The 19,775-nt window shown below is 32.1% G+C and overlaps 2 protein-coding genes across 2 annotated transcripts in view; one reads left to right on the top strand and one right to left on the bottom strand.

The window, feature by feature from the left end:
* The window catches only part of LOC111695205 (uncharacterized), a 62,724-nt gene extending 44,280 nt beyond the window's left edge, over positions 1-18,444 (bottom strand). The window contains exon 1 of the mRNA XM_023464431.1: positions 18,036-18,444. Coding sequence (XP_023320199.1) covers positions 18,036-18,144 — 109 coding nt within the window. The 5' untranslated portion in view covers positions 18,145-18,444. The remainder of the gene's footprint in view (positions 1-18,035) is intronic.
* Positions 7,859-15,417, top strand: LOC111695202 (protein shisa-4). Its single transcript, XM_023464425.1, has 6 exons — positions 7,859-8,007; positions 9,050-9,416; positions 9,626-9,718; positions 11,033-11,111; positions 12,850-12,974; positions 15,344-15,417. The coding sequence occupies exons 2-6, from the start codon at positions 9,377-9,379 to the stop codon at positions 15,400-15,402; spliced, it is 396 nt and encodes a 131-aa protein (XP_023320193.1). The 5' UTR covers positions 7,859-8,007; positions 9,050-9,376; the 3' UTR covers positions 15,403-15,417.
* Positions 18,445-19,775: the final 1,331 nt, after the last annotated feature.

Genomic DNA, 19,775 nt, shown 5'->3' with positions numbered 1-19,775 from the left:
TTTAATATTATATATTAAGATTCTAAATTACGATTTGGGGGACAAATCAGAAAATTTAAAATAGAATGAATCATTTTGAAAAATTTAATAAGGCTAATAGAATTTATTTTTTGCAGAAAATGCTAGATTTTTCGAGTATTATGTGCGTATTTAGGTGTTAAAGATTGGAGATAATCTAATATGATATGGGACGCTCTGTATGTAAAAGGAATTGAGTCTTTGCCACTAACTAAAATATCATTATTACTACATCTTTGCAACATGATGGTGTAAACCGGTGATATTTCAAACGAAGATCAGTAATCTATCAGGACTCAAAGTTTGAAATATCTAAGGTTTAAGACACTGGTTTGCAAAGATATAGGGATTAGAAAATCAGAGTTTGTGGCAAAGACTCAATTCCTTTGAGTCCTGCTCTTCATTCATCCCTCTCTTAATCTCGCCCCTCGTTTGACCATCTCTAAATCTCGCCCCCCTTTCTTTCTTAAATTCTTATCTCTCCTCTCCTCTATCTAATCCCCCCTCCACTATTACCTAAGTATTGTATGTGCTAAGATTATAAACATGTGTATTGTGTATGTCTGTGTGTGGTCCAGAGCTTCACATATTTCTAAATCATTCTCTACAAAAGGTTTATTTCTGTATAGTCAGCATACTTAGGGAAGCGCTGAAGCTTTAGACAAACTAGAAAATATTTTCTGGTTTCAAAACAAAGAATGAACGATATATCCACGATTTATCTTTTAAAATGTGGCTATTTTTATATGTGGTTTTCAAACTAGAACAATCAGATTGATCAGATAAATACTTGTGAATCGATATTGGCCTTCTTTTAACGGAGGGTCAATTGAATTACAATAGCAGTACCTTTGAGACAAAATTAGGTCTCGCTGCACGTCTAAAAATTTGTATTTAAAGTGCAGTACACGTCGTAATGGATAACGTACAAGATAACGTACGCTTGATAACGTACGCCTTTTAATGGGTAGGGATGGGCGGGTCTTATTGATTCCTCCTACGTAATATCAACAAATAGGGTATTTTAGATAATATTTCACATCATACTGAGCTAAATAGATGTAGTGCATTCTTTTTAAAAGGGTTAAATGGACCTTTAAGATAAATTGAGTGGTCTAATGGAGCATTTTAGAAAGATATAAATATTGTAACAAGAAAGGGGGGGGATTTACCATAAAAGTAAATAGTATCAAATGCGCGAATTTTAGCCTTAATAATTGTTGAAAAGCGGTAAAATTTATAGGTTTCCTTTATTTACGCTGATTGATTAAGACTAATCGAGGATTTGGCTAGAAAAAAAATCATGTAACTTAACTAGACTAAAGTTTTCTGCAATTAAAGCCTAAACTATTTTAACTTTAGAAAAGTCCTGTATAAACTTATAGCCGGCTGCAAATCTTTTTTTTTATCTTGTTATATATCTCAATTCCGATATTTCAAACAGTGATTTCTGTTACATAGAAAATAACTTAAGTAAAGAAATATCATAGGTTTACACCATCAATATATAGGAATCATAAAATTTTCGCTTGTGGGGAAAAATGTCTTCTGAAACCTTCAGAATGTTGTTTTTCTGATTCCCCTTGGAGCTAAAATTAAAGCATAAACTACTTCCAGTAAACTTGAACTCTATATTTCCTCAGGAATTGCCCGGGAACAGTTTACAGAACTTTAAAGCAACCAATACAACCTAAACTTATATAATAGATTAATGTAACAAAAATATAAATTAAAAAATAAATAGGTAATTAAGTAACAAGTACAAGGATAAAACTAAACTGAAAGGAAAAGACTAAGAAATTAAGTCGGCAATAAACAAATAAAGTAAAGGAAAAAATTATTAACAAAAAGTCGGAAAAACTAATAATCGANCACTTGAGAAAATGTTTTATTGGAATGCACTAAAATACTTCCATAGATCTTTCAAATACTTAAATTGTCCACTTATATACTCTACTAATTTGAAAGTATGACCTCACACTTCGGTTGTGACGTAATTTTCTATTAGATAACAAACAGTTTTGCATTTTACATCTTTAGCATCTTTGGATAAATAAGAACGAAGCTACAAACACTACACTTGTGATCAATACCAAATGACTATAAGGGTATTTTGGGGGCAATAAAAAAGATTTAAAAGGCTTACATTCAGACTTTTGCATTGCGTATCTCATTTCTTGGATTGTTTTTTCACCGTCATATTATTTTTTTATAAATGTTGCTTACAGTTCTGCCACGTTCCAAAATGAAAATTCGAGATAAATCGGTCAAGGTATACATGAGTTATGATCGAACAGAAAAACAGACAGACAAACAGATATTTATATAAGAAATATCCTCTTTATCATCTCTGAAATTAGTAAGTGTTGTTTGAAAATCTGTGTTTATTGAAACTCTTTGCAACAAATCTGATTGAAAGGCCATTACTTACTAATTCCTTTTATTAAATTTTAAAAAGGAATTATTGAAGTTTGCGGAAGTTGGTCTGATTGACGGGCCGCGGGAATATTCACTCTTGTATGCAGAGGGGAAGAAGGGTGGCTTGATTTGAATTACGATTTGTTTACACTGACAAAAAGTGCCGCCACACTGCGTTATTTAAGTGATGTTTTTAATAACTGTCACTTTTAAATGTGCCCGATTTAACACGTTGAAATGAATGATCATGGATTCCTAAATGGGGTAAATATAAAAGCATAAAAACCGGCATAATTCTGATGTAATTTAAATTTTTTAACAACGCAAGGTTATATATGTATTTTTCAAGAGTTTAAGGAAGCTCTTCGAAATTATGGAGGGGGAAGAAAGGGGGCATCTTTTATAAAATTTTATATCCAAAACTTTATGTCCCGGGTTACTTTAAAAAATTTAACTATAAAACCCTTTAATATTTTATAAAAATAAAAATAAAAAGTGAAACATGACAATTATATATATACCTCATAAAAGTCAAATATCTTCCACAGTGACAAAGATTAATAACTAGTCCCGTTTTACGCCGACAGAGGCGCTAATAACATTATGAAGTATGCCGCACACATAGTATTAATATAAATTGCGCAAGTTGTTTTGTCAGTTTGACGTCAGGTGTTCACTGTAAACGTGAGGCAAGATGGCGTGAGAGTTTACTCTGTGTATTTAGTGTGTCTGTATAAATACAGTTTGAAGAAACGTTGAATAAATATTGATAAAAAGGAGTGAATGTTTGCTTGCCCTGTACAATACTCTACACTTTATATATAAAGTTGTAGTCTATGTTTGTCTGTTTGTTTGTCCAATTTTGATTGGGGACCTCGGGAGAGCCACAAAAATGTTCTTAGTTCATGGTTTTGAGATTCTAAGTTGGGTGGATCGACTTTTATAGCGAAAATCGACCAAGTGCGGGTAAACAGTGGAAGTAACATTAAGGAACCGTGGGCAACGCGGGGTTCCCAAGCCAGTACTTAATAGATTATGGGCTTTTTTTTTACTGATTTTAACCCCTAATTTATAATCCCAAAATAGGGCCACTTGCAAAAAAATAAATACTGTTTCTTGCGCTAGTTTGGAAAGAAAAGTAGGTCTAAAGTTTAATATAACTATTCAAGTATCATTCCTTTCAAGGAACCATGCTCACTTGCCTCAAAATCAAATATCCAATCCTTTTATCTTTGCACCTTAGTGTCGTACACATTTGATGTTTCAAACTATAAATTCTTCTAGTTTGCAATATCAATTAGAAAATTAGGCGTTGGGACATTTCATAGAAAGACATTTCACTAGAAGACATTTCATAGAAAGGCATTTCATTAAAAGTCATTTTATAAAAAGACATTTCATTGAAAGACATTTCATAGAAAGACATTTCATAGATAGAAATATCATAGATAGGACATTTCATAGATTGACATTTCATAGAAAGACATTTCATAAATAACAATATCATAGATAGGGCATTTCATAGTTAAAGACATTCCTATGAAATGTCCTTCTATGAAATGTCCTATCTATGAAATGTCTTATCAATGAAATGTTCTATCTATGAAATGTCCTATCTATGAAAAGTCCTATCTATGAAATGTCCTATTTATGAAATGTCCTATCTATGAAAAGTCCTATCTATGAAATGTCCTATTTATGAAATGTCCTATCTATGAAAAGTCTTATCTTTGAAATGTCCTATTTATGAAATGTCCTATCTATGAAATGTCCTATCTATTGAAATGATGAAATGTCCTATTTATGAAATGTCCTATCTATGAAATGTCCTATCTATGAAATGTCCTATCTATGAAATGTCCTATCTATGAAATGTCCTATCTATGAAATGTGAGTATTCAGTTCATTTGTTTATTACTACTATAAAAAGTGGAGGAATTGTATTCCATTTATTTACATAAAAAATCCTAAATTCTCTAAACTTTCTGACGAAATATATTCATAAACACCTGTAGATATACATAAACATATGCATAGACAAATAGGCTGTATTGTCTGAATTAAAGCCATGCATGCTATTGCATGATTTTAAGCTAAATATATTACGTAAAGCTAAGAAGTACCAAAAAAAAGTTTTCTTATGATTTAAGAATTCTGAAATAACTAAAAACAACATTTTTTGAGTAGAGATGTAATTATAAAATTGAAGAAAAAAATTTGATTAAATTCATTTTACTTAAAAGAGCGTGTAGCCATGTTAACAACTGTGCCTGAAATCATCAAAAAAAACACTTGCGCAAACTTATTTTCTCAAATTTTTAGTTTACATCAAAATTCTAAATTTGTTTGTAAAGCGTTTATCTTTTAAAAAATTATCTCACACAGCTTTCAAGTTACAATTGACAATCTTTAAGTTTGTATTTAACCTAAAGTACAAAAGCCTGTATCGTATCCAGTCGATAAACCATATTAACTTTCCAGATGGAAAGGAATTGAGTCTTTGCCACAAACTCTGATTTTCTAATATATCTAGTATATCTTCTAGTATATCTTTGCAACCCAATGACATAGACATTAGATATTTTAAATTATGAATTCTGTAAGATCAAATAATCTAAGTTTGAATTGTCAAATATAAAATTTGAGTTTGTGGCAAAGACTCAATTTCTTTGCACTTGAGAAAATGTTTTATTGGAATGCACTAAAATACTTCCATAGATCTTTCAAATACTTAAATTGTCCACTTATATACTCTACTAATTTGAAAGTATGACCTCACACTTCGGTTGTGACGTAATTTTCTATTAGATAACAAACAGTTTTGCATTTTACATCTTTAGCATCTTTGGATAAATAAGAACGAAGCTACAAACACTACACTTGTGATCAATACCAAATGACTATAAGGGTATTTTGGGGGCAATAAAAAAGATTTAAAAGGCTTACATTCAGACTTTTGCATTGCGTATCTCATTTCTTGGATTGTTTTTTCACCGTCATATTATTTTTTTATAAATGTTGCTTACAGTTCTGCCACGTTCCAAAATGAAAATTCGAGATAAATCGGTCAAGGTATACATGAGTTATGATCGAACAGAAAAACAGACAGACAAACAGATATTTATATAAGAAATATCCTCTTTATCATCTCTGAAATTAGTAAGTGTTGTTTGAAAATCTGTGTTTATTGAAACTCTTTGCAACAAATCTGATTGAAAGGCCATTACTTACTAATTCCTTTTATTAAATTTTAAAAAGGAATTATTGAAGTTTGCGGAAGTTGGTCTGATTGACGGGCCGCGGGAATATTCACTCTTGTATGCCGATTCCATTAGCGCCTGATCCAATCAGGGTTCAGTCATGTGTTTGTTGTGTATTCTGAACCAATAGAAATAGTATGGCGGTAACATCTATCTTTCTATCTATCTCATTATCCAATTAGAGTTATGAATCCTTGAATCGGCGCTATCAGTAAATGGAAATATTTACTTCTACTGAAACTATAGCGATACCAAGGAAATTCTCTTCCTTACGTCTTTTTATATAAAAGCCTGTCTGGCTCCATTAGATTTAGTTAGAAAAAAGTGTAAATATATTTAAAATTAAACAGTCTGTTTTCAAAGTTTTTATCTAAGTCGGCTAAACAGATTTTAAATACATATGTAGTGTTAAAAGTTTAATAGTTTAGACCGTTAATAGTATCACTAAAATCTAACATCAAGTCAAGAGATATTAAACTGTACAGTGAAGTGAAGTACAGTACAGTACCGTTCATGAAAATTTACAGTACATTGCAGTACAGTACAGTACAGTACAGTAAGTACAGTACAGTACAGTACAGTACATACTGAAAGAAGTATTCTGACATATCACCCGTTCCCCCCTTCCCCCATCTAAAATAAAAAAACAATTTCCATTTCCAAACTCACTTTAAATATTTTTGTAAAGGATTTAGCATTTCTGAAATATTAAAAAACCCTTGGGGAATTTTTTCCTTTCAAATCCAGCAAAAAGAAAAAGAAAAAAGAAAACACCGAAGTAATAAAAGAATAAATAAAATGTTTGTTGAAATGATATTTCCCATATTAAGTTGTCTATTAAGAAAATGTGGTCATGTTTTCTAATTATTAAACTTTAAAGCTAGAATTGTACATTTTTCAACCGCAAACATTTGCAGTATTTTTAGCAAAGATACTTGTTTTCTATCCATCTATCTATCCATCTATCTGTCTATCCATCCATCTATCTATCTATCTATCTATCTATCTATCTATCTATCTATCTATCTATCTATCTATCTATCTATTTATCTATCTATCCATCTATCTATCCATATATCCATATATCCATATATCTATCTATCTATCCATCTATCTGTCTATCCATCCATCTATCTATCCATCTATCTATCTATCTATTTATCTATCTATCTATCTATCTATCTATCCATATATCCATATATCTATAAATCCATTTATAAATATATTACGACCATCCATGTGTTTATCTATCCATAAATCTATCCATCTATCTATTAATTACTTTATTCATTGAAATATCTACCCATCTATCCATTTCCTGTATTCCCTATCTATTTTATATCTGAATATTTTTATAATTTATCCATCTTTTTATCCCGGCCAGGTCGATTGAATTTATTATCAATTCATCAATTTATTCATACATTTTCTTCTATTTATCTATCTACCTATCTATCTATCTATCTATCTATCTATCTATCTATTTATCTATCTATGTATCTATCTATCTATCTATCTATCTATCTATTTATTTATCTATCTATCTAACTATCTATCTATCTAACTATCTATCAATCTATCTATCTATCTATCTATCTATCTATCTATCTATCTATCTATCTATCTATCTATCTATCTATCTATCTATCTATCTATATTGATTACACAAGTATAGATAAGCATGTAATTGTCCTAAATGTAGCAAATTAATCAATACATAGCCTTTTACTCAGATGTTTTCACTTGTTTACCATCTACAGGGTGTTATGGAAACAAAACTTCTTATGTAATGTACAGGGTGTCACATATAAAAGCTTGTGATGTTCTTACTTGTTTACAATTGAAAGGGGGAAAAAAACTTTTTAAAAACATAATTTTTTTTCCTTCGTCCCCTTCGTAATTAATGTACACGTTAAAACCCCAGAGATTTTGATAAATATATAGAGACCTGATCAGTTGGATATGAAGGGGGGGGGGGTAGTCCAAGGAAAATGGTCCATTAATAGCAGCAGGATGATAATTATGATTTCATCCAATGAATTATGAATTAATTATTGAGAACTGAGTAAAATTTGATTATTCTAATAACTGAGTGTAAATTGATCAATTATATTCTCATCTATCCATCAATAAATTATTAACCTATCAATATTTTCAGATACAATGTCCATATTGTAGGAACAACGAAAAATGAATTAATCTATAGATAGTTAGGTGGGACGGACAGAATCTCTGATCCCTAGATCAAAGCTGAAGAAGGTTTAGAGTATCCGGGCTCCAGGAGGAACTTGAAAACTTCCAATACTACAAGGTAGGTTTAAAGAGACAGTCTACGTAATTACAAGTGTCTCTCCATTTGAAAAGTTAGTAATCCCATTTACAACACTACCCTATAAACGATAGTCTATGCAAAAATAATTTTCTCCCGGATTTTTAATTTTTTTCTTTTCTATGATATTTTTCAACTGGAGGGAAGTTTTAAATATAATATCAAAAGAATTGTTAATTTGGTTTTGGGTGCCAACAAGGTTGTACCAAGAACTTGGTTTTGGGTGACAACAAGGTTGTACCAACAACTTGGTTTTGGGTGCCAACAAGGTTGTACCAACAATTTGGTTTTGGGTGACAACAAGGTTGTACCAAGAACTTGGTTTTGGGTGACTACTAAGATATACCAACAACTTGGTTTTGGGTGACAACAAGGTTGTACCAACAATTTGGTTTTGGGGTCCAACAAGGTTGTACCAACAATTTGGTTTTCGGTGCCAACAAGGTTGTACCAACAATTTGGTTTTGGGTGCCAACAAGGTTGTACCAACAACTTGGTTTTGGGTGCCAACAACGATTCACAACTTTACCCTTTTTAAAGAAACTAGAATGGAGTATGAATCATCTTTAAAGGAATTGCTACAAACTCAAATTTTCTAATCCCATATCTTTGCAACTTGTACGTGTAGATATTTCAAACATATTTGATAATTTGGAAGGTCTACGACATAAGATTGCAAAGATATAGAGATTAAAAATTCAGAGTTTGTGTCGTGTGTTTTCTCATAATTACTCTGTCCTTACACGGGCAAGAAATGGCAAAAAATCTAAAATTTTGGTTACTTAATGCCGTTAATGAATTATGGCATTTTTAAATGAATGGTCTCTTAAACTGAAATAAAAAATGAAACTATTCCCTGTAGTGTTGCAGAGAATTTCATTAGTTTTCAGAATAATCTAATCTTATTCCCAGTTTACAGAGTTACAGAGACACTTGAGCAAAATTATTTAATTCTTTAATATCAACAAACAAAATCTAATGTTTGTGAACCCAAATTACATTTTTATGTTATCATTTGTTTTAGAATTCGACGAGGAAACGTTCACTGTACTGCAATATTGCATCACTTTACTACATCACTGCACTTTATAACTGTTCTGCATCACTGTACTGCATCACTGTACTGAATCACTGTACTGCATCACTGTACTGAATCACTGTACTGCATAACTGTTCTGCTTCACTGTACTGCATCACTGTACTGAATCACAGTACTGCATAACTGTTCTGCTTCACTGTACTGCATCACTGTACTGAATCACAGTACTGCATAACTGTTCTGCATCACTGTACTGCATCACTATTCTGCATCATTGTACTGCATCACTTTACTGTATCACTGTACTGCAAAATGTCTAATCTCCAGCTTCCCCAACATCATCAAACCGAAGGTTAGTACTGTACATAACGATGATCTTACTGAAGCATAAATTTATCAACGTTTTTTTTGTTAAACTGTTTTTTTTTATTTGCAAAAGTGACTTCCCCATTTCATGCTTCTAAAAAACCATGGAAAATTATCAGAACTGAACGTTTTTCAAGTTGCATGTTGAGCTACTTGAAATTACACTTACAGTCCCTCTGATCTGTTATATTACAGCTGTGCTTGGTTCTGAATACTGTTCTGGATATTTTGATAGTTTGAAGAATTGGAATAATGGATTCTACTGTCCGTCTATGGAGGATAGCATAGGTAACTAAACCAAACCAAACCAAATCAGATTATACCAAATCAGATTATACCAAACCAAACCAAACCAAACCAAACCAAACAAGATTATACCAAACCAAACCAAACCAGATTATACCAAACCAAACCAAACCAGAATAAAACAAACCAAACAAAACCAGATTATACTAAACCAAACCAAACCAGATTATGTTAAACCAAACCTAACCAATTTATACCAAACCAAACCAAACCAATTTATACCAAACCAAATCTAACCAGAATAAACCAAACTAAAGATAGCTAAACTACACCAGACCAAAGTTACCAAAACCAAACCAAACCAGATCTCTGTACCAAAGCATAGCAAATCAAGAAGACCAAAACAGACCACTCCCAACCAAACTGAACCAGACCAAAGCAACTCAAAGAAACCCAAACCGACTAAACCTAAACAAAACAAGACCAAACCTATCATAAAGTAGACAAGAGCTAATCCAAACTAATAGCAATAAGCTTGAGGTATCATAAAACCTCTACCCTTTTCTTATCAACCCCCCGCCTAAAATTCTTGCCTTCTCACAACACCTGTCTAATAATCAGAACAATTTCTCAATTTTCATTTTATCTAAACATAATAGCAGGTCATTGTGAATAGGCCTTAATCTTGCAGAACAACCTGCCTTTATCTGGGAGAGGCATTGGCTTAATTCAAGCCGACATCTTGGGCTTATTTTGCCAACAAACAGACCTAATTCTAGGTTTTCATATTATAATCATCATCAAACAGATGATTGCATGGATAGTACAAAATAGGTTTAAAGGGACTATAGACGTAATTTCAAGTGACCATTCATCTAATGAGTTGTTTGTTTGATTTGGCTTCACTGTAGTTTGTAAATAACAAACTGTTTGAAACGGAAAAGAAAGAAGGAACCATAAATATATAAAGTAAGACCGAATAATTTCAGTACAGTCGTCTCTGAAGTCTCATCCTTTTTGGGTAACCCTGTATGAAACAATATATTTTAGATAAATTAATCACCAGTTGAAAAAAAGTTGAAATTTTTTTTTCGGTCCAGCCGTTCGGCCGGCTATACGCAACATATATATGAATGTCTTGTTTTATGTTATAGATATATTAGATTAACTTGAAAAAATTACGTTTTTTATGTATATCTATAAAAACATAAATATATACTAATTATTACTAATTATAATACTAACAGTCTAACAGGGCCCATTCAGGGGGTCTTATGGGCTGATCCCCCCCCCCCCGGGGAAAGTAAAAAGGACAAATTTCATGTATAAGCACTTATATATATATATATATTTTAGATGTATTCTGCTGTGGGTCGCCGACACATAAATATTGTTGTACAAAAAAGGATCAAGTTATTCAGACTGAAGTTGAGAGGTAAAATTTTTGTAAACATTATTTTATTGTTTAAAGTGATCGTTCAGATATTTGGATAAGGTGGAAGGTAACAATTATTGAAGTAACCCTCTATGCAAAGAGTGCCATGCCCAATTCACAACGGTACGCTTTATACCTTTATCTGAGCAACAATGAGGAAGATATTTCAAAAAGTATTGCCAAGTTCCATCATTGTCTAGAAATCACGATTGAAAATTATAAAGGAATTGAGTCACAAACCTTGGTTTTCTAATCTCTATATTTTAACAACCCCATGACGTAGACCTGAGATATTTCAAACTATAAAGTCAAAAAGTCTAAATCTGAAATAACAAAAACATATAGGAATTTTAATTTGTGGCAAAGACTCAATTCCTTCTGAAGAAATAAGGATATCTCATTAATTCTTGACCAGACTAAGGTCTGGTCAAGATTCGAGACTTGATTTGTTTAGATCATGTACGAATAGTTTCAAATAAGTATCAATTCTTTGTCTTACATATAAATACTAGGCTTTTACATCTTCTATTTTAATTGTTCTCTTGTGTACATTGTAAACCCAATAACAAACAAAATTTCGCCGATTTCCTAAATACATTTCGTGGGTTTTCAAAATTTTCAAAAATAGAACTTTGATAGAGGCAAATTTTGAAAATTCGATCATACATAAACCTGCCCTGGGGCTACACGAGGTCCCACAAAAAATGTTGTCCCGATCGGTTCAGCCGTTTTGACGTTTATTGAGTACAAGCGGACAGACTGACAGACAAGCAAAGTAATATATAGATAAAAACTTCATTTTGATGATAATTATAATTTTTATTAGTGGTGTTAAAGTTTAAACCCGGAAATGTGCAAACAAACTGTTTCCGGTTAAAAATGGGGAAAGTTTCTTATTAAAACTTTTCTTTTCCGGTTTAAATCTTGGATTTGATGTTAGTACAAAAGTTCCAAATTTTTTTATTCTTCATTTTTTTCACCTTCATACAACAAGCATTCAATTGCTTAACAACCATGTAAGGCAGAAAATATTTTTCCTAATAAAGAGAATACATTTCACAAGATATAAGACTTTTACAGACTTAGCTAGAGACACAGTCCTACTTTTAAATTAAATCAATTCAATTCAAATTCAAATTAATTTGAAGTCGTCTTCATTCTTCAAATGAAGGTCTTTCTAAAAGTACTCCTTTCTCAGCAGAATATATCAAGGATTTAAATAGTTTTTTTTTTCTCGCTTAAGTGTTATTAAAAGTGCACGAATTGTTCTATCTTGTTCTCTCCAATTTACATAAAATTTTCATAAAAATTTAAATTTTGCTAAATTTATTCTCTTTGTGCACCACAGGTTAGTGGTATTACAAGCTACCCGATGAATTTATTTTGCAAGAGATTTTTGCAAATTATGCATGATTGAGTTTTATTCAGATTTTTTATCACCTTGATAAAATAAACAAAATGGTCATTTTTATTAGCAAATATACAAAAAAATTTCAGATCATTTTTCACAAAATTAGAGTAACTATCTTGATGTGTAACAATCTATATATTGTACTTTGACTATTTATTTTCAAGTTTAACTGTACTACATTCTAGTGTAACTATCTATATTATATTGTAACTATCTATATTATAGTATAGTAATCTATATTGTATAAGTAACTATCTATATTCTAATGTAACTATACTACATTCTAGTGTAACTATTCATATTTTAGTATAACTATCTTTATTGCAGTGTAACTATCCTAATTGGAGTGGTAGTTGGAGCTGCTACCGCTTTGCTGCTGTTGACTATGGTGGCTTGTGTATGCTGCTCCTGGTGTCCACTCTATAGGAAGAAAACACCGCTAAAGTATAGAGGTAAACTCACATATTCATTTAGAAAGTGAAGAGGAATTCAGTATTTTGATTTAATAATTAAAGATGGGATTTTTCCATAATCTCAAATGGTTATTTATCAAAAGCTGGCTCAACATGTTAATTATAAAATTCCAGTTATTTAGATTCTTCCTTAGACAGAATGCGTGTGAGGCTGATTCTTTACCAGACAGAATTCGTGTTAGACTGATTCCCTACCAGACAGAATGCGTGTTAGACTGCAATTCCCTACCAGACAGAATTCGTGTTAGACTGAATCGCACCCAGATAGAATCCGTGTTAGACTGATTCCCACCCAGATAATATCCGTGTTAGACTGTTTTTCTATCAGACAGAATCCGTATTAGAATGATTCCCTACCAGACAGAATGTAGTAAATACCCTACTCCATAAATGTCTCTCAGACCCGTATCAATCCAGGTACAACTCAATCCTTCTCTTTGATATACGAGGCATAAGAGCTAATCAGTTCAATGACACTTCACTATCAATGTCAATCCGGACACGATCTATGAACCATAAACTATCAATGTTCACACGGACACAATCTCTGAACTATAACTATCAATGTCAACACGGACACGATTTCTAAACAATAAAATATCAATGTCAAATCGGGCACGATTTATCTGAACAATGGCCAACCTATGTCTTTCTTTCAAGAAGTGATTACGGGGCGGGTTAGACTGATTTCATATAAGCCATAATTTGAGTAAGACTGATTCTCTATCAGACGTACAGAATCCGTGTTAGACTGATTCCCCATCAGACAGAATCCGCGTTAGACTGATTTCCCATCAGAAAGAATCCGTGTTAGACTGATTACCACCCAGATAGAATCCGAGTTAGACTGATTCACAATCAGACAGAATCCGTTAAGACTGATTCCCTACCAGACAGAATCCGTGTTAGACTGATTCCCTACCAGACAGAATCCGTGTTAGACTGATTCTTTATCAAACAGAATCCATGTTTAACTGTTTTTTGGCGATCCTATCTCTCCCGCTAAGACCTAAATATGTAGAACTTTCTGTATCTTGTGTCATGTGTGCCGTGACGATTTCAAATCCTGGATCAAATATCCAGGATTACTTTGAAACTGCATGACAGGGTTCAGAATTTACTCCGGGTACTGAGTTTAGCAGTACTCAGATCTGATCTTAAAGCAATCTTTCTCTGAGTTTTTGTTGTTGCGGTTTTTAATCTTTTAATCTTAACTGTCCTCAAATCTTGTTATTTAATTAATCATCCTCCTTTCTCTTCTTTTTAACCTTCTCTCATTACTAGTAGTTCATTCATTTCGGAGTCATCCTTTACTCCTTGTACTTCGTTCATTCTTTTGTATTCGAATATTTCCTTTCCATATAGGAACTGAGTTCTTGCCACAAACTCTAACTGTCTAATCCATAACAACCTGATGATAAAAGCTTAAAACCTAGAATATTACAGAATTCATAGTGTGAAATATTAAAGGGTTACACTATCAAATCCCACAGATTTAGGGATAACAAAAAACAAAAATTAAGTTTGCGACAAAAAGAGTTTCTTAATAATAATAATATCATATTTTCCATCTCATTTATTTATTAAGAATTCATTATTTTCCGCCTCTAAGTCTATTCGATTATCCCACGAACATTGAAAAATCCGCAAAACTAAAATAAAAAACCTGCAATGATAAAACAAAATTTAAGAATATCAAACGAAATAATTAATGAATAAATTCTGTCGGAAACCCTAATTAGATTTAATTTAATTAATTTATTTTATTTAATTTTCCTTTTAATTCATGTTATCATAAATCTCAGTTAGCTATGTCATGTTAATGCAAAATTGTAAAATAAAAGTCTGGCTTTAAATTTTTAAAGTACTAGCCTTAGAGGGTGCTTCGCGCCCATCTTCTAAATTAATTGTGAACATGTTCTCTATGTGTACATTGTAAAACAAAACAAAAATAATTCGCGGATTTTCACAAAATATTTCGCGGATTTTCAAAATTTTCAAAAATTTAATGCCGATCGAATTTTGATGGAGACAAATATTTGAAATTTTGATCATTCATAAACCTTCCCTGGGGTCCCTAGATGTCCCACAAAAAATTTGGGCCCGATCGGTTCAGCCGTTTTGACGTTTATTGGATACAAACAAACGGACAGACAAGCCAAATTTATATATAGATAAAGATTTTTTAAAAGCTAATTAGAAAATAATGTCTAGTACAACGACTAGTTTATGTACAGTCTAGATCTATGTACCGACTAGTTTATGTACAGTCTAGATCTATGTACCGACTAGTTTATGTAAAGTCTAGATCTATGTACCGACTAGTTTGTGTACAATATCATGTTCAGGATCTATGTACCGACTAGTTTGTGTACAATATCATGTTCAGGATCTATGTACCGACTAGTTTGTGTACAATATCATGTTCAGGATCTTTGTACCGACTAGTTTGTGTACAATATCATGTTCAGGATCTATGTACCGACTAGTTTGTGTACAATATCATGTTCAGGATCTATGTACTGACTAGTCTGTGTACAATATCGTATTTAGGATCTATGTACGGACTATTTTATGTAATGCCATGTTTATGTACAGTATTATGTTTAGGATCTAAGTACCAACTAATATTATGTTTAGGATCTATGAACCGACTAGTTTTTATACAAAAACATGTTTATAATCTATGTACCGACTAGTTATGTACACTTTTATGTTCAGGATCTATGTACCGACTAGTTTATACACTGACATCTATTCCTTATGTACAATTTTATGGTTAAAATCTATGCACCGACTAGTTTATGTACAATATCATGTTCAGGATCTATGTACCGACTAGTTTGTGTGCAATATCATGTTCAGGATCTATGTACCGACTAGTCTGTGTACAATATCGTGTTTAGGATCTATGTACGGACTTGTTTATGTAATGATATGTTTATGTACAGTATTATGTTTAGGATCTACGTATCGACTAGTTTATATACTGACATTCATTCCTTATGTACAATATTATGCTTATAATCTATGTACCGACTAGTTTATGTACAATATTACGTTTAGGATCTATGTACCGACTAGCTTATGTACAATATTTTGTTTAGGATCTATGTACCGACTGCACAACCAGGGAAGTGAGCACAGTGCTGTAACAAACATGTACAGCGTGAGTAACCAAGCGAGTAGAAGTTCTACTCCTACTCCTGCATACCCTTCATCATCTACTCTAGCACACAGGGACTCCAGGGATACAAGGGATACCAGGAGTCTTATCAACTCCAGGATGAGTCATAGCCATACACTCCCTCACTCACTCTCACACCATCACAGTAAGTTTGCTAGTATAAAGGGAACGGTAGATTATAATTATAAATATTCCACCAATTATAGAGGGGTGGGTACAATTCACAAATGCACCTTAAACAGATTTGTCTTATCATGACTGAGCGAGATATCCTTCTCCTCAGTCTTTAAATATTCATTGTTTTCGATTGTGGTTACTACAGTAATTTACTGATTTATGTTACAATGAACCAGAAACAATGGAGAAAATTATTAGAATACAACAAACGTCCGAGTCGACTGTACGGAAAGTATTTTAAATACACCCTTGGTTTCCTGCAGATGAAAATTAGTACTTTATTCATTGCAGCAGACTAAATTCAACTTTAAGACCGTTAAAATCAATTAAGATAATATTTATGTTCGAAATTGAAGTCTGGGTAACCCTGCAGTTGACTAATGTATTCACCATGGTTCATTACACAAGTAATATTATTAAAATTTAATTTTCTTTTCAAAGAAAACTTTTCTTTTAAAGTTTTAAAATTCTCAGTTCTTTTAACAGGTTTACTGTGTAAAGGGGGGGGGGTGATTTATTTAGAATATTAAAAAAAATTTTAGATCATGATCTTTTTTTGTTCTATTGTGATGTACTTAATGTATTGTGGATTGAACTAAATGGATTGCGGACAGACTAAGATATATATATGGGATCTGCATTAGATGGATGTATCCCCCCTTCTCATTTTCTTCCCCCCACCCCCTCTCCCAACCCATAGAGATAATGGTATAATACCACATATTAGAGCAGAAGATTTTATTTATATTTTAACACCTGAGCAGAACAAAAGTGTATCCGTCAAAAAAATATTTTTGTCACAAAAATGAATATCGTCAATGCATTCTTTTTTACGTTGTAAAAAATCCGAAACTTTTCTATAATTAATCATAAAATTAAAAAAATTGTATGAATTCGAATTGAAAGCATTTCAGACATTATTTAACATTATTTAACATTATTTTAGCAGTTAAGCGTTGAAATTGAATGACCTAGGATCGTGCTTAGAGTTAAATAGTTTTATAAAATCCAATATATTATGTTTAATATATCTACATATATATATATATCTATATATAAATTTGGCTTGTCTGTCTGTTTGTTTGTATCCAATAAACGTCAAAACGGCTGAACCGATCGGGCCCCAATTTTTTTTAAGACATCACGTGACCACAGGGAAGGTTTACGAATGATAAAAATTAAAAAAAAGATGTGCTTTAAAGTTTTTTAATTTTGTAAAAAAATTGAAATTCTTGAAAATCCGCGAATTTTTTTTTAAAAATCCGTGAAATTTTGTTCTTGTTTTGAAATGTAAACAAAAAGAACATGTTCACAATTTAAATAGAAGATATATATATATATATATGTCAGTTTTTAACTTCCCTTTTTATGCAAAAAGGAATTTAACTAAACTGAATCTTTCACGCTTCACGAGGATTTTCAGTAAAGTCAAAATTCCTTGAACAACTAAAATTCCAAGATTTTTCTATCACATATTGCGTGTTTTATTACAATCAATTTTCAAAAATATTTGACCTCAAACAAAAATCATATTTTTTCAACATTGTTTTGTGAAAGAATTTTTCTTAAAGGGAAAGTAAAACTATTTTTCTAGTGATTCTCCGTTTATAAGTGGATTCCCATAAAAAAACGAAGATACATAATGTTTCGTTACATTTTAAAATGAACATTTTTACTTGTGTTTTCTCTAAACTGTGACTTGCGGGTTTCTGCTTCTGAAACAATGGAGGAAATTGTTAGAATTGACCACTTTTCAAGTAAGAAAAACAATAATATCTTCCACATTATTTATCATATAAAGGATAAAATCGTGAATGCTCCTCTAGAAATGGAAGATCACTTCAAATTTCGAGAACAGTCCATTTGAAATTTTCAATTTGAAAATATAATTGATCCTGGGTTTGAGAACTATAAATTCCAAACTCCTATTTATGTTTAGAGGAGAAACCCACACATTGGCAGAAACACTGAACATTCATTGCAAACTTTTTGCAAATTTAAAGGAGTGGGATTCGCGCAGAGTTAGAGCGTCTTTTCTTGTATTTTAAACAACAAAAATAATCTTTGCAAAAAATAAAAATCCGCAACTTTTCTGTACGTGCTCTAATTTAAATAATTTCCAATATGAATATATTTAATTTAAGAATGATTATGGTGATAAGTTTTTAAAATTCTTGGCTCTGACTAAATTATTTTAGACTATTTTTTCACTTTGTTATTACGAAAAAGAATATTAATAAACTTGTTTTGCATATTTAAAAACAAAAAATGAAATAAAAAATAGAAAATAAACCAAACAGGATTAAGTACCTCACATTCCAGCAGAAAGTAAAGTGATGAAAGTTGTATCTATAGCAAAAACACTGATATGCATTAATTCTACGATCGGTCCATGTGTAATTGTACTGAATGTAAATTAAGGTACATTGGATGCACACGGTGTATTTCCTGTACAGTGTACACTGTACAATTTTCAACACGTCACTGATAAAAAGGTTATTGAAGGCAAATTATTAAAAGTATTATGTTACTTCCGAGGAGTACATTTAAAAATTTCTAGGAGTACATTTAAAAAATTCTAGGAGTAAATTTAAAAAATTGAATTTTAGAAGTAAGTTTGTATACAACTGTTTCTTTCCAGGTTTCCGAGCTGGTTCACAAAGAGAGGAGATGGAGAGAAGATACGGAACACTTGGACGCCAACCCAGAGAACAACCTCCTCCATACCATATTCTACCCCGGAGCTCATACCTTCTCATCCCACAGGATACTCCAGACCTACTCAGGTATACTAGGGTACTCTAGACCTACTCAGGTATACTAGGATACTCCAGACCTGCTCAGGTATACTAGGATACTCCAGACCTACTCAGGTATACTAGGATACTACTCAGATATACCAAGATACTCCAGGCCTACTCAGGTATACCAAGATACTCCAGACCTACTCAGGTATACTAGGATACTCCAGACCTACACAGGTATTCTAGGATACTCCAGACCTACTCAGGTATTCCAAGATACTCCAGGCCTACTCAGGTATACCAAGATACTCCAGGCCAGTGCTTGGTTTGTGAGGTTTCTCAGAATCCCTAAGCTGTAAAACTGCGCCAAATGTTTGTAATTGATCCAACCTGTCTAAAGCTTCGGATTCAAACCTCTCAGTTCCAAAGATATTAAATCTTGGAAAAGGAATTGAGCCTTTTCCACAAATCTTATAATCCCTTTATCTTTGTAACCTGTTGGTGGAAGTCTTTGATATTTCAAACTCAATTATTTGATCTAACAGAAAGCTTAGTTTGAAATGTCTATGGTCAATGAATTTCGGTTGCAAAGCTATAGACTTAGCAAATAAGAGCTGAGAAGACTCAAATCCATTATTGGAAAGAAGAAGTAAAGCATCGAATGTAAGGTTT

Source organism: Eurytemora carolleeae, unplaced genomic scaffold, assembly GCF_000591075.1.
Source record: "Eurytemora carolleeae unplaced genomic scaffold, Eaff_2.0 scaffold173, whole genome shotgun sequence".
In the NCBI taxonomy this organism is placed as follows: domain Eukaryota; kingdom Metazoa; phylum Arthropoda; class Copepoda; order Calanoida; family Temoridae; genus Eurytemora; species Eurytemora carolleeae.
This window is presented reverse-complemented; position numbering and strand designations above follow the sequence as displayed.

Bases quoted from the DNA above. Each gene is read 5' to 3' on its own strand.
- LOC111695202 (XM_023464425.1), top strand. From the start codon at position 9,377: ATGTCTAATCTCCAGCTTCCCCAACATCATCAAACCGAAG. The intron at 9,719-11,032 runs GTAACTAAACCA...TATATATTTTAG, and splicing joins GTCTATGGAGGATAGCATAG to ATGTATTCTGCTGTGGGTCG. The intron at 12,975-15,343 runs GTAAACTCACAT...TATCATGTTCAG, and splicing joins AACACCGCTAAAGTATAGAG to GATCTATGTACCGACTAGTT.